Below are 15,662 nucleotides of genomic sequence, written 5' to 3'. Positions count from 1 at the left end.
ACTCGAATCAAGGGCTCAAGAAGGGCAGCAACTAGATTTAAGTTATGTGAAACTATTCGGGAAAATATGACTGAGCCCGTTCTGCACTAATTTGAAGCGCTATCTAACCCGTGTCGTGTTATGTTCGGTGGGATTTACGTTCCTACTTGCCCAGAGTAGGCTTTACTCTCGCACATGGGGGATAGGAAGGAGGAAATGTTGCACTGCCACTTTCAAATGCTTAAACTGAAATTTTATTCTTTTGCATGAAAGAGTGACCTCAAAGAACGGCAATCCCGCTTCCACGGAAGAAGTTCGTGCGAACAGCTCCAGCACCTTAAAAACAAAGCGATGGAGTCCTGTTGGCTATGCCTAAGGAAAACCACAACTCCCAGCATCCATCGCTGTAAAAGTATTTTCTTCCCCTTTTTTCCAGCGGTCGTGCACAGCCGAGATCCTTTTGCACTTGCCCGAAGCCGGAGCCATGGAAGGGCGGGGCTGCCGGCGCCCATTTTATACACCCGACTCATTTTGTCCGCCAATTGGATGAGAGGGGCGGGGCCATGGTCCCGTGGTTCTAGGCCTTCTTGGTTCAGACCCCTCTCTCCCCCTTACCTCTCCGCCATCTTGTTGTTGCCGCGTGTTGCTTTTGGAAGGCTCGTCGGACTGAGGTGAAAACTTCCTGCTTGATCCTCTGATGCTCTTGCGCCCCTCACGACCCCCGCAAGTCGAGTCGGTGGTTGCTTGGCCGGCGCGCAGAGCGCCATGGACGGTGGGAGGGGTTGCTGGTGGGCCGAGGAGCGAGGGGGAGGAGAGTGGGCCTGGCAAGTAGTCGCCTCCGGGAAGCCCGGGTTACTTTGGTACGCCTTGGTTGGCTTATTTCACATTTCGGGGCCTTTTGCCTGACCGCTCGCGCTTTCCCTTTGTCAGGGTTGATTTATGTGCTTCCGGTCGTGTGAATGCACCTTTCTGCCGCCAGCCCGAGACTAGCGAGGTGTCTCGTGGACCTTTCGCAGACTCCACCTCTTCTCTCTAAAGCACAACAGTGGTGTTTCTTCTACCCCTAAGTGAATGAGTATTTTTTTCGGGCCCAGCATCTCTCACCTTACTGCAAAGTCGCACTTCATTCTCCTTCCTTGAAGGAGAAGTCTTCCCTTGGATTCCTTCCAGCCCTTCCCTCGGGATTTAATGCTTCGGTCCAGCAATTTTAACACCGGGAGCTTCACTCGTTGGGCTGGGAGAGGGAGTTTCATCAGGCCACTTTTCCCCGCTTTGGGCTCTGGGGTTGTTAGTATGCAGCTTTGTAACACGCTATAGATTCTTTCGCTTGTCTCTAGTTTTCTCCTCATCGCTAACTCCTATTTCTAATTTTCTACGACTTGGTCTTTAATGTCTTTTCTCAGTGTTTTTTTTTCTTTGCATTATATCTGTGAATTGCAAAACTTTTTTTTTCTACTTTTTACAAATTGAGGTCATAGTAGAAAAAGAGCTAATTTTTGTTGTGAGTAATATCAATCTTTATGTCATGACTAGGATAATTAGCCATCAAATCAGCAGTTACATTGCTTTGACATGCCAGGTTCCAAAGCAGAGAGGATCTTAGCCTTCTTAATAGATGTATGTTTTGCAGGAGGAATATATTATATATCCCCCCTCAAGTACTTTCTGTGCTTGTTTCACCTACTTTGGTTACAGACGTACCCCTGGTTTAATTAAATATTAAAATAAAACCTGTTCCAATACAATAAATACATCTTCCTATTCCATAATGTGAGCAAATTTGTATTTTCAAGATTGATAATCACTGACAAAGGAAATTATTTTTCCTGTTTCTGAGAACATCTTTTTCTCACTGTCTTGAGTTGGGGTTTAATTTTATAGGGTCCTTTTCTGTTTCCCCTTCTAATATATTCTCATTTTCAATTTACAGATATTGCAGTTCTGCAAAGATTTAAGTCAGTTATTACCTTAGAGCTATATAGGTCTGGTGGAATATGACAATTTGTTAATACTGTAATGAGAAAAATGCACCCTAGGGTTTAACTGGCTGGAGCTTCTCATGCTCTGCTATTGTAGGCACAGAACAGCATGGTTAACATTAAAGGACATATCACTGCTAATACAGAAGAAAAATCTAAACTATAACTAATGTTAGGATGATTTGATTGATGATTATGTGCAGAAATTTGATTGGCTTGTTGGAACAATGCTGAGAAATAATGCAAGTGGTATAACTACAGGAGATTCTAAGAGTTTGCACAGATAGAGCATGAAAACAAATGACAACAAATGTATTATATATAACATGGGGAAATGTAATAGATATATATTTTATCATTCAGTGTATTTTTTCGTAATGTACTGTATGCCTCCACATAATCATTAAACATAAAGAGTTAACAGTTTATAGAAACAGCTAAGTCAGTCATTTTGAAAAGGTTAGATTGTAGCTCCATGCTATTCCTATATGGGAGAAAGCATTTTGACCTATAAATGACTCCCAGGAGAGCATCTTTAAAAAGACTTCCCTTGATGTTAATATTTGTTCATATTTATTTCAGATAAACACCCCTCCACATAATCAAAAGTAAAATGCTGACATTGACACTCTTATGATACACTTATACATAAACATAGTTTTATAGAAAATAAAACTATTATTTATAGAAACTATTCATAGAAAACTGGCTGTGTTTGATGGTTTTTTTGTATTTTTGTAGAATTATAGTTCTACACATACTTCCTCAATCAAACCCATCTAAATTTTGTTAGAATTCTACTACAGAGTGAATCAACTTTTGAATTATATATTCATGTTTCCCATCTATTGAAGATAGCTCTCATATAGCTGTAGACAAATGACTATTTCTTATAAGTTTTGTACCATAGGGGATTATGAGCCTTAAAATGCTGTTCTAAAATTCGTAGTGAAAAGATAAAATACCAATGTAACTAACTTGTATTTACATTGACTTTCCCATACTCTGATCATATGCTTTTCTATTTCTTTAATATTGTAGCAGGATCAAGGAATGATTTAGAATTATCTGGACATATGTGAATAAAGGTGGACTTAATTCTCACATTTTTATGTGATATATTTCTACTGTTGAGTTGCCCAACCTTTCTGGGTTTGTGGACTGGCGGGGGGAGGGGATGATTCTGACGGTAGGGAAACATGCATGTGCACGTGTGCAGCTCCAATTGTGCAAGCCTGGAGCACTTGCGTACACATTCACCTGCTGCTCATGGAAGTGGGGATGTGTGTGGGCATGCTCACCCGCCATTTCTATGGCCTGGTTCCGACTGGCTCAAGGCCTGGTAGTGAGCCGTGGCCTGGGATTCGGGACCCCTGTTCTACTGCATTGAGAAAAAGGAAAAACTTTTCTTTTGCTTAAAATAATAAATCTCATAGGGTACATATTCTCCCTAAGTGCCTTTATTTTATTTTGTATCAGTGAATATGTACTATTCACTTCATAGATAAAACAAACATTGATAGTAAGATCAGTGTGTCAGAGCAAAACCAGTTATAATTATAATTAGGAGTGAAGGTGGAGTGTGCAACTTCCTTTTCCCCTTTCTGATAAAAGACAGCCACATATTTTTTTCTCCAAATAAATTGGGTTCAGGAATAAGTATGGATTTATTTTTGGTAAGTTGCTGATATTTTATGATATTAAAATATATAAAGTTGATGTTTTGAAAGACAATTATTTAAAAATGAATTCTGGATTTGTCATAAGTCTAGCTAGTATATTTATTTTTCAGATAAAGCAAGATGAATCAAGAAAAACTGGCTAAACTTCAGGCTCAGGTCCGAATAGGTGGAAAGGTATGAATAGTGAATATAGGAACATTCTAGAATGTATAATTACTGCATATATTTGTGTAGGTAGATACACATATAGGTGCAAAATATTAATATAATGGAGACTTGTTCCACAATTCTATTTTCCACAGGCTGTTGTCCATTCTGATCTATTCAGCAGTTATAGACAAATTAATCCGGACTTGCTTTTTCCTTTTTTTGGGCAAAAACATGCAAGTTGCTTTTAAATGTTATTATCTAAAAGCAGAACTGATTTTCTTGTTGAAAGATCCAGTGCTATATATTAAAATCAATAGACGCTATGGTTCCTAAACATAGCAGTTTAGTGGCAGTTTTTGCTGACATGAGATAGAAAAGAGATTGTATGATTTCAAGTTTAATGGAAAAGCAACAAAAACTGTCTGCCCCTGTAAATAGAATTACCTAGGGATATGAGGGCTGCACACAGACCACATATACATGCATTTAACATATGACCACGTACTGTAATAATTGAGATGCTTTGGCAAAATAGAAATAAATTAGCATTTTCAACTGAGTTGGATAAAAATCTTTTGAAATGGGTTCCTGCCTATAAAATATAATGCTGAGAGGCATTTTATTGTAGTTGTAAGTCCTTTTTGATTAAAAAAAGTTTATAAATAATTTTTAATGTAAGTAGATATGAAAAGTTTTGAAACAATTCACGTATGTATATTTTGTGTCTCAGGGTACAGCTCGTAGAAAGAAGAAGGTAGTTCACAGAACAGCAACAGCTGATGATAAAAAACTTCAGAGTTCACTCAAAAAATTGGCAGTAAACAATATTGCTGGCATTGAAGAGGTATATCAATATTAATATTTTAAGTTGTATTTGAATGCTTTTCATAATCTTCATAATTGTAATGCTTCTGTCTGTACTCATAGAGATTATGGAACAGTTGAAGGTAGTCTGTAGTCTAATACAGGTTGTTGAGAGATTCATTTCTGAAATGCAACATTGTTTTAAATCTGGGAGAGAGGGAAACAGTAAGAGAAAAGCCTACTCTAAAGTTTGATAGACTTCATATCTTATGTCTCTGAATGTCTGAAAACATAGGTCCTTTGGTTCTAGCTTTATTATTTGAAGTGAATACACTTAAAATGATTAGTGTTTTAATCAACCTGTCAACAATACAAGGTAACCAGTGGCTTATAATTTATTTTAGATAAAGAATAGCAAATAGCATTGAATCAGATCTGTAATAGTTGCATGCTTTACATTCATGCTGTATGTTAAATTGTGCTAGAGAAACAATATGGATAATATACATTTACATAGTGTTCAGTATTTAAATTAGACAAGAAGTAAGCACTGAACATGTAAGTAAATTAGGGTATATCCAGATAATAATAATACTTATATTAATCTGAAATAGATTGAAAAGTAATTCTTTAAAAAAAAATTGAGAATTACAATTTTGCAAATAGTTTTTATAATTTTTGTGAAGTGCTAGGCATCAGTAACATACTAGACATTTTTTAGTAGAATCAAAATACAATAAAAGAAATCTGACAAAATAGATTTGTATTAATTTGTAAGTCTTTGAGGTGAATTATCCTAATTTATTTTGCATTGCTCAAAATAAAGGGGTCAGCAAGCTAAGAATGTAAGTTTCTGTCACCTTGGTATATTACTCCATATGCATAAGTTCTAATAAATGTATATTTAAAACAGGTGAATATGATAAAAGATGATGGAACAGTTATTCATTTCAACAATCCAAAAGTCCAGGCTTCACTCTCAGCAAATACTTTTGCAATTACTGGTCATGCTGAAGCCAAACCAATCACGGAAATGTTACCGGGCATTTTAAGCCAGTTGGGTGCCGATAGTTTAACAAGTCTTCGAAAGTTAGCGGAGCAGTTCCCAAGACAAGGTAAGTACTATGTATTGGTCATGACCGATAAAAAGAGAATAAGGAATTTCTTGAATTGGAATCAAGTTGCTGGTGGTAGAGTTATAGTAATTGTAAACTGAATTTAAAAACAAGTATTCATGAAATCTAGTAATAACTTCCAAAAAGTCTTCAAAGGATTAACTATTAAAAAGTTACTTGAATTATGCTCATTAATTTGAATTGCAAAGTTGGGCAAAACAAAATAAATGGAACAGGAAAGCAAGAATGGACATAAATTCTTCTCCTGTGGCCCAATCAAAAGTTAACTTCAAAAGGGTTGGTGGAGAGGATCCTTAAAGAGCTCCATTCAGTGAAGTGAAACAAGCTATAAGTCTATATTTTGAAAATAATGTTCATATAGACACATTTAGCAAGCAGTGAATTTAGAGCAACTTTATAATCCAGATAATTAACTATATCAGTGTGAATTCTTGAAATAAATTAACATTTTTATTTTCTAGTGTTGGATAGCAAAGTACCAAAATCAGAAGATATTGATGAGGAAGATGACGATGTTCCTGGTAGGTTTGGATTAATTTGAAATAATTTATCTTTTACTACATGACCTTTGAATTAATTAATTCAATTGGATTAGAAGACTGTTCCAAGAATGGAGATTTTTTTTTTAAAAATTCATCAGCATGACACACAATGTAAGATTAGGTATATACAGTAACTATAATGAGTAAAACTGAGGTAGTCTATAGGTTTGATCCATAAATAAAAGGTACTTCTTAGAAACAAACACAGAATTTTGCTACATATGAATTATGAAGTACAGGAAGTCTCTAGGTTAAAAATAAGTTTAGTTCTTTAATAAACAAATTCCATTTAACTCAAATTTGTATGTAAGTGAAAATTTGAATTTATGAATGGTCTATATTAAAAATGGCAGATGGTGTTTTCCTTCCTTGAGGTGACAAACCACTGAAGCTATGAAATGTTTTTTATGAATTGTGGAAAACTGGCTGTATATTAAAAATAGTACATTAAAAACATTGGATAGCTTCAGTTTGTCCATTCACATTTTTTGTAGTAGGCAACTTATTCTTAAGTATAAGTTGTTTGTAAGTTGGACATTTTTAATCTGGGGACTGCCTGTTTGAATGTACAGTGGTACCTTGGTACTCAACTGCTTTGAAACTTATCGAATTTGGTACTCAATGCATTTTGATATGAACATTTTGTCCTAGTAGTCATTGTTTGGTACTCAACACACAAGCTAGAACTTGTCAATGTTGGCTGCTTTGTGACTCGCTACATTATTCCTTATGGGAAAATTTTGTTTTGTACTCATTGTTTTTGGTACACATTGCGCTTCCCAGAACCAATTAACAATGAGTACCGAGGTACCACTGTATGTTGTTGGCTCCATAACAGAATTGAATCTAGGAGCTGTTTTATTATTTAATGTCTGAATATAGGAACAATTGGAAGTTGTTTAATGCAGATTCAGTTATCTTGATTCATTGAAGGTTACAGAAGAGTTTTACTAATATATAAATACTTTGATCTTCTAAATAATGCATTTTTAATAACAATGTTTTTGAGCCTATTATATATTTCCATCTTTTCCAGATCTTGTAGAAAACTTTGATGAAGCATCAAAAAATGAAGCTAATTAATTCATTAATAGTTCTGGAAGTTGACATGGACTAGATTTAAGAAATCAGCTGTGTGGTTCCAAAGTTTTACAAAAACAGCGAACATGACCCGTTTAATAGTTCAATAATATAAAATATTTTGTATTTTAATTATGCTGTTTGTTCAGCAGTTCCTGTCAGTTGATTTTTGCATTTTGCACTTACTCCAGGATCTACCTTTTCAGTTAAAAAGCAAAAAAAAAAAGACATTTTAAGTGCAGATTAAGGTGTGTGCGGGTGTGCATGTGTGTGAATGTATGTATGTTGCTTAACGTGCAGTTGAGGAAATTGGAGAGCAGATCTACTTGATTTTCCCTTCATCCTCTAAAATGGAAATAAAAGAAAACTTTAATTTGGCTAAAGTAAACTTTTTTATTGCAATAAGATAGTTCTTGTAAAATAATGAAAAAAGTAATAAATTGGGGATACCACTTATTACTTAACATTCGGTTTTAATTTCTGTATTAACTATTATATTTACAAATGTACTTGACCATACTGATGGTGTATTTGTGTAGTTTCTCATCAGCCTCCTTTTGATTTTAATTTCTACCAAAGATAGGCTATCAGTATGCATGTTTATTGCAACTTTTAAAAATATTACATAAGAGCTTCTCTTTTACTTTTAAAAGCTCTTCTCATGTTCATCTTAATAATAAACGTGGGTTGCATTTACATGCTATCAGATACTCTATTTTGTTTTTAGTAAGACACCCTGTTTCTAGGTTGAGCCAAACAATCAGTGCTGCATTTCTAATTTTTCTTGTCCTGCGGGTGAGCATGCCCACACACATCCCCACTTCCATGAGCAGCAGGTGAATGTGTACGCAAGTGCTCCAGGCTTGCACAATTGGAGCTGCACACGTGCACATGCATGTTTCCCTACCGTCAGAATCATCCCCTCCCCCCGCCAGTCCACAAACCCAGAAACTTGGTGATATACATATTTACATTTACTGAGATAAAGATTGGAGGATACATTCTACAGCATTCATTGCCTTGTATTTTTTCTTGGTACACTATTTTCAGCTAGTCCGTCTTCAAGATTCTGTACGTGGTTTGATCTCTTTATCTCAGCTAGGCAATACATTTATTAGCCTGGGTGTCTTTTCCAGTAGGGTTATTTTGTTTTGATAGGGGATTATCACTTCTTTTCTGTTCATATTTTCAATTAGAAAATAGTGCATTGCCATACATAGGTTATTTTGTTAAAAAGCATAATAGTCTATTATAATAATTTTGCTCCTAAGAGCAGGTAAACTCTCTTACTTTTGGACACTAAAATCGGGAAATGTAACTTGGAATTCATAGACTTCATAAGGAAAGAGCTAAATGTACTGGCATTAGCATTTCACAAAGGTCTAATCCATCAGTTTTGAAGGTAACCTTCCTTACATTTATCTGCATTCTATTGTGGGTTGATATTGTATTGCAGTCACTTCTGTAAACATGACCCCTAATTGTTAGGTAATAGTGGCAGTAAATGTCTGTGGAACTTTTCAAACAAAGGTGCTTGATATAATCTTTGCAGCTGAAGCTCTTGGTTCTTCAAATAAACTTGATGTATTGCAATGAAGCATCATTGTAAATCTTGCTGAGGCCAATCGGCTTGAAAAAGCTTTTTTTTTTCACAGCTTATTTTGGAATACTTAGATATATCTGCTTTTTCTGCTGAGATATGCACCCAGCAACTATATTTTGAGGCATACAGCATTCTATAAAATCAGGCTGACTTCCCAAAACAGATTTTGTAATGTCATCTGGACTGCTCACTAGATTTTATAGATTTTCTTGTTCTATTTTATATAATACATGGATCTTAATAAAATAATTTGAAGGAGGTAATGTTCCCTCACGTGTGTTAACTCTTCAAACACCAGAACAAAATATGGATACGCAACCTGTTTAATTATAGTACGTTGACTGTGCCTCATTTTTGAAAATGTATTCTCTTACTGCAGAATGTACACATGCAGTTGATAAATATACTTTTTACATTGCTTTTGCCCTAAGAAAACATCTAGAAATCTCTTTGCAAGGAACTTTTATTGATTAATGTAATGGTCATTTAAAAGTTCATAACAATGCAGTTATCATGTTTGGAAAAGAGAATTCAATGTAAACTATTGTAAATTGAAAGAACTGTTGATTACTTAGTGCTTTCTTTTCCTGAGGTATTATAACAGAAAATTAAACTGATAATAACTGAAGATATAGTCCATTTTAAGATTTTGATTATATCACCCAAACTTCATTTGCTATTTATCGGGGGCTATCGGAATCCTGAAATAAACTAAGCATTTTAGTTATGATACCATGGGAACAAATGTAGTAATGGTAATTTTTCATTTGCTCATTTGTCCATAACAAGTAATTACCTCATCATGTTTTTATTAAGTAGCAATATATTGACATATTTCATATGAGGCAGTAGGCTACAGAAAGATTAAAATAATACATTGAAGTATGAATGTTATTGATGGTACTCTTATATGATCGGTTGGTGTGATTTGAACCTCTTTTTGAGGTATTTCTTTAGGTTCATAGCTTAATATATTAGACAGGTCCAGTGATTAGAATTTGCATAAATAGTTTAAATTTATTGTTAAGAAAGGCCATTTCCAAATCTTTTAAGAAACATTCTTCTAATCCCGATTAAATGTGAATTATGGTATTATAGTGCTCAGATTTTAGCTTGTCAGCAAACTTGTTAATTACATTCCTGTACCTTTAGTATCTCTGTCCAAAACTGATATAATATAGTGCCCAGATTCCGCTAATCTGAATGGTTGATTATATATATTTTAGATTATCTCAGCGATCATATAGGGAGAAGGTAAATTGTGTTATATGAAAAAACTAACATATGAGTAATCACTTTGGTTTGCCTTTTACTGGTCCTAAAAAATTTCAGTAGTTTCTTTAGCAATAGCTTGAAATAAAACAAAAGTTATTATTTAACATATTTCTAGCTTCTCATTTCAATTGATTTAATGTTGGAGAGAAGGAGAAAAAGACTAGATGGTTTAAATATTAAAAAGAACTGTTGTTTCCATATATACTCTCTTTGGAACAAAGAGATGTTTATGAATGGAATAGAACAGAACAGAATATAATTTATTGTCACTTTAAATGTACACTAATCAGCATACATTAAAATGAAATTTCGTTGCATTCAGCTCTCAAAGGGTCACCACCTCCGATACACACTACATAAATATGACAAAAATAAATAAATACAGAATTATGCATATACCCACATATATGACACAGAAACAACAGTAGTTCAGGTTATGTATACATGTGCATGGTGAGAAAAACGAATCTTGCAAGTTTAAATATTTTGTTTGAATATTTTCCCACAGTGCAGTTTTATTAATAAGACCAGCCACAGCATCTTTGTTGATATGTAATGTTAAACCAGGGTTATTAAACCATAGTTTGTTGATGAAGTGATATATGCCTAGTTTACAAATGACACTAAAGCAGTGGTTCTCATCCTTTTTAATGCCGCGACCCCCAACCGGTCGTAAATCGAGGACTACTCAACCGGTCGTAAGTCGAGGACTACTCAACTGGTGCAGCACCGTTTGCAGAATGGGACTTTTGGCAGGCTCAGCAGAGCAGAGACAGCCTGGACAATTCCTATTGGCTTTTGAAAGCCAATAGAATTAGACTCTATTCAAGCGAGTCTATTCTATTGGCTTTCAAAAGCCAATAGAATAAAAGGGAGTAGCACAGCTAAGGAAAAGGGGGGGGGAAATGGCGGACTGCATTGTTTGGCGACCTCCGTGAAATGATCGTTCAACCCCAAATGGGGTCCCGACCCACAGGTTGAGAACCACTGCACTAAAGATAGCGAATATGTTTGTTCTTGCATTAGGCTAAAACCAGCCAAAATTAATTATCACTTAGTATATGTGAATAAAACTGAAAAGTATTCTGTGGAGAATGTCTAATTTGCTGACTATATTTCTCATGGTAGATGGATGTTTGATGGCACTACAAATACTAACATGGGCAACTAGGTGGAAATGAGTAGGAAGAGGATATTTGTTAGGTTGCTTATTACTTTTAATTGCGTGGGACTTAACTGGCAGCTTGTTTTTTCCCCAGAACTTTTAATACAGTCAAATGCAGCTATCCACTACTGCCCTAGTTTTATTCCTTTACCCGATGGTTTCAATTCTAAGCAGTAGCTGCTTAAGAAAAGTATTAACTTATATGATGATATCATAATAAACATAGAAAAACATATAATCCAAGCTTTTATCTTCTGTTTTTAGATTTCCCTGTTAATCAAAATTTCATTACTGAAAGATGAGTATTCTCTTAATATTGTTTTAAAACATATTTATTTGAAAGCAATTAATTGAACTGTTAATTGGTCCCATTTACTAGGATCAGTTTTATTGACATTTCTCAATCTGAAAATAAACTTTGCAATCAGTATAACAACCCTCTATTCCTGCCTCCTAAAATGCTAGGTGCCTTGTCCTTGTGCTAGATCAGTGTTTCTCAACCTTGACAATTTTAAGGCATGTGGACTTCAACTCCCAGAATTCCACAGCCAGCATTGCTGGCTGTGGAATTCTGGGAGTTGAAGTCCACATGCCTTAAAATTGTCAAGGTTGAGAAACACTGCTAGAAAAAGCAGGAAGTGTGGAACAGCCATATATCTACAGTTAGTATGAGGGAATATTTATTGGGAATATTGGTTCTGCCACCTACCAAGGGAATGATGTTCACAACAGTTGAGTAAATAATATTTAGGAACGTGCTATTAAACTATTTATTAATTATATTACAATTATTTTTATATTGCCAATTAAAGCAGCTCTAGACAGTTTCCAGTAGCACATTAAAATCATCCATAAAATCCAAAATATTAAAAACATTAAATCTTTATATGTTCTATAAAATCCTTTTTGTAAGAGCAAACACAGGATCCCAGCTCCTAAGCCAGTGATGGCGAACCTTTTAGAGACCGAGTGCCCAAACTGCAACCCAAAACCCACTTATGTATCGTTGGGTGCCAGGTGGGCGTGGCCCATTGGGTGGGTGTGGCCCATTGGGTGGGCGAGGCTGTGGTGATAACAGCAGACTGGATGGGACTAAAAGGTTCAATCAATCAATTCCAACTTTGCGAGATCTTTTTTTTTCCCGTGAGAAGTTGAAATTGATTGAACTTTTTTTTTTTTTGCACATGCACGGCAGCGGGGGCCTAAAGCGAAAAGGTTTTATAAAACCCAGCTGAAGGCCTATGACTGGGGCGACAGCCCACGTGCCCACAAAGTGCCCATAGGTTCGCCACCACGGTCCTAAGCATTATTGAATTTGCATTCCTTTGCACCTTTAATTAGTTTAAATTCCATTGGGTGCAGGTGATTTACTTTCAAGTTAGTGTGCATTTATATAGCATGAGGAGGGAAACTGCAATTTCAGGATCACCCGTTGGCACCAAACTATTTTAAACAGTGGAACCACTATTCCACCTCCTGCAGAAGGAAGTAACTAGAATATATTTCATAATTCTAAAACAGCTAATAACTGGTACCAATAAACCAACCTCAATGATGCAGATAACAGATACCAAATCCTGTACAAACATGGATGGGAACTCTTATAATACTTGCTTTGGCAATATTGTTGTAGCACTTACCAGGAAACATTTGCTCCACTTACATGACTATCCTCCATCAGCAGAAATAAGCTAGTCTAATAAAAGAAATGGACATAATCTAACATCAGAAATAGTAGCCTAAAGTCAGCAGGGAACATTTTAACTCACTAGAATATTCTGTGACCTTAGAATGGCTTTCCTTGACAAAAGAAACCACAAAGGTGTATTTCATTGTGAATCCCTGAGCCATGTTTTGTCAGATTTAATGCCTTTTCTCACAGATTGAGACAAAACTGCTTATTACACCAATGGGGTTAATCAGTCATCCTATGACTTTTCACCAAGACTCCTATAATTATCTTAATCATTATCTTAATTACTCCCTGTAGGTAATTCTGTCTCACTACTGCTCCCTCACCTGACAAACACAGTACTGTATATAGGATATAGCATACTCTATACTCCTTTTTTATAACTATATATATGGTGGTTGAGATCTATGTGTTAGTCTGCAAGGCAGACTCTAGAGTTTGGCTTTTGAGGGCTATTCCAGAAATTGTTTTTACATAGAGCCTTTCCCTACTCACTGTTAAATTAAAGAGTAGCTATCCTCCTATCCTTCAGTTAACAAAAAAACTATCGAGGACTGACTTGAAATATGTGAAATTTGAATAGAAAATGCTATAAAGAATACATCAGTTACCAAAATTTCAAAAAAGTCAGATACTAATATTCAAACACATCTCAAATCAGACACCAGGAAGATAACATACTTATCATGGCAAATTTTACAGGTAGTCCTTAACAACCATTTGTTTAGTGACCGTTTGAAGTTATGATGGTGCTGAAAAAAGTGACTTGCAGCATCTCCATGGTCACATTATCACGATTTAGCTGGCAACTGGCATATATTTACAATGGTTGCAATATTTCAGGGTCACTGGATTGCCCTTTGCAACCATCCCAGCTGGCTTCTGCAGTGTCAATTGGGAAGCCAGATTCATTAACAATCATGTAACAATCGTTTGTTTTGCTTAACAACTGTGGCAAAAAAAGTTGTAAAATCAAGCACCACTCAACGAATATATCGCTTAGCAATGGAAGTCGCAATTGTGGTCATAAGGACTATCTATACGAAGTAGACACATGCTTGGAGTGTCTGTGTATGTGGCATAGGGATAGCTAATTTAAATGCTGAGATCAGAAGAAAACAACACGCAGAATGCATAGATGTTGATAACAGCTATGAGGATCACAAAATCTAGAGTACCCGCAAAAAATCCCTGACGAGGGCAGCAAAGGGACACAGAAAACCAATTCTTTCTGCCCTCTTAAAGTCACCGAAATATTTGTCCCAAGCCTGGTAGACTATCCCAAAACAAAGCGAGTTGTCTTTTTTTTTTGTAGACAAACGGCCCTCTCAGGATCCTTCTCAGACGTGTGAGAGTTTTGGTGCAATACTCCTCACAGACAAACGCCGCCGTGTGTGGAGCTCGCCGCCTCCGCGGAGGAAGCCCATCGGGGAATACGAGGAGCCGAGCGAGCGGAGAACGCGCAATTTCGCCATCTCATCCGCGGCGTCGCTCTACCACGCAGCCGTGCAGCTGTGGCCTGAGAAGGCCGGTCAGGCGCTGGGCTCGTGCCGCAGTGTCGTGCACCGCCCCTGGAACCTGACAGGGGGCGCTGGTTACCGGTTGCTTAGGTAGCTTCCGAATAAGCTTTAAGTCAGCCAGCCCGCTCCCCGCCAGCGGCCCTCGCGGTTGGGAATTGAGGGACGGGCGGGAGACACGGAGGCTCCGCGTCGGCCTTTCTGGCACTCGGTTAGCGCAAGGCCCACACGGGAGAAGAGGGCCCTTCGCCATGCAGGCCCCGCGGCGCCTGCGGTTGTTGCCGCCGCTTTCGGAGGTGAGTGAGGCGCCGGACTGTGTTTACCCATCGTTTGGCCGCTAAGGCCGGGCTACCTTCTTCCTGGGCCCATAAGAGGGCATTACTAGGCACCCTTCTTTGAGAAAGGAGCAGTTCGGAGATGCGTATCTGCTGGGGCTTTCTCGGGAAGCCAGGAGGATGGTGGAAAAGGGGGCGAAAGAAATCCCCCTGCTTGAGGAGGCAGACAAAGGTTGGGAGCTTTTGAGTGTTGGAATTAAGAGAAAGGCGGGGTTTAAATTGAGTAATCAAAAATGAAATAATGTTTTGCCTCTGATAGGAACTCCCTTCCTTAGTGACCTGCGCGTCTTTCGTACGTCTGAGGGAAGTCGAGCCTTGAGACCTCGTAGGGAAGGAGGGAAGCTCGTTCCCGCTTACCCTTTGCTTGGGGGCAGATGGCTTTACAGGGCGCTTACTTAATCGCCTGAAAGTTTGGGGCTTCTCTTTATAGTATCTTCCTTTTTTTGGCTTCTCCCACATCTAAGGATGCCAGCCAGAAGACGTGGCAATCACCCCCAGTCAACACTGCCGTCCTGCTTATTTTGCTCCTTTAATACGGCCAGGTGCCTCGTTATAGGACTTAGGGGATCGTTTTCGTATTCTTTGTTTGCATCTTCACCTTTGCATTCTCGTATTCCGTTTTTGCTGACCCAACTTTTGTAAATGTAAATTTGGCAAATATTGTATTTGCTGATAAAATGGTTTATTTTGCCCAGTTTGCACTTTAGATGTGTTGAGCATTA

At 37.1% G+C, this 15,662-nt stretch overlaps 2 protein-coding genes across 11 annotated transcripts in view; both read left to right on the top strand.

Annotated features, from left to right (window-relative positions):
- Positions 1-501: 501 nt before the first annotated feature.
- BTF3L4 (basic transcription factor 3 like 4) lies at positions 502-9,214 on the top strand. 2 transcript variants are annotated; one of them, XM_039320049.1, is made up of 6 exons: positions 502-650; positions 3,751-3,814; positions 4,521-4,634; positions 5,508-5,709; positions 6,192-6,251; positions 7,309-9,214. In XM_039320049.1, the coding sequence occupies exons 2-6, from the start codon at positions 3,761-3,763 to the stop codon at positions 7,353-7,355; spliced, it is 477 nt and encodes a 158-aa protein (XP_039175983.1). In that variant the 5' UTR covers positions 502-650; positions 3,751-3,760; the 3' UTR covers positions 7,356-9,214. The 2 variants fall into 2 exon arrangements, with proteins under 2 accessions (XP_039175983.1, XP_039175985.1); XM_039320051.1 differs by lacking the exon at positions 502-650 and adding an exon at positions 748-839.
- A 4,688-nt stretch (positions 9,215-13,902) lies between these two features.
- Positions 13,903-15,662, top strand: part of ZFYVE9 (zinc finger FYVE-type containing 9) — a 50,046-nt gene continuing 48,286 nt past the window's right edge. For 4 of the 9 annotated variants that reach the window (XM_039320007.1, XM_039320009.1, XM_039320008.1 and 1 more), the window contains exon 1: positions 13,909-14,901. The gene's annotated coding sequence lies outside the window, so the exon portion shown is untranslated. Of the gene's footprint in view, positions 14,902-15,662 lie in introns of all 9 variants that reach the window. The other 5 variants (XM_039320011.1, XM_039320013.1, XM_039320014.1 and 2 more) reach the window with 2 other exon arrangements.

Source organism: Crotalus tigris, unplaced genomic scaffold, assembly GCF_016545835.1.
Source record: "Crotalus tigris isolate CLP2741 ecotype Arizona unplaced genomic scaffold, ASM1654583v1 scf7180000023617.9722795, whole genome shotgun sequence".
In the NCBI taxonomy this organism is placed as follows: Eukaryota; Metazoa; Chordata; class Lepidosauria; order Squamata; family Viperidae; genus Crotalus; species Crotalus tigris.
Note: the sequence above shows the minus strand (reverse complement) of the source record. Positions and strands in the feature narration are given on the sequence as shown.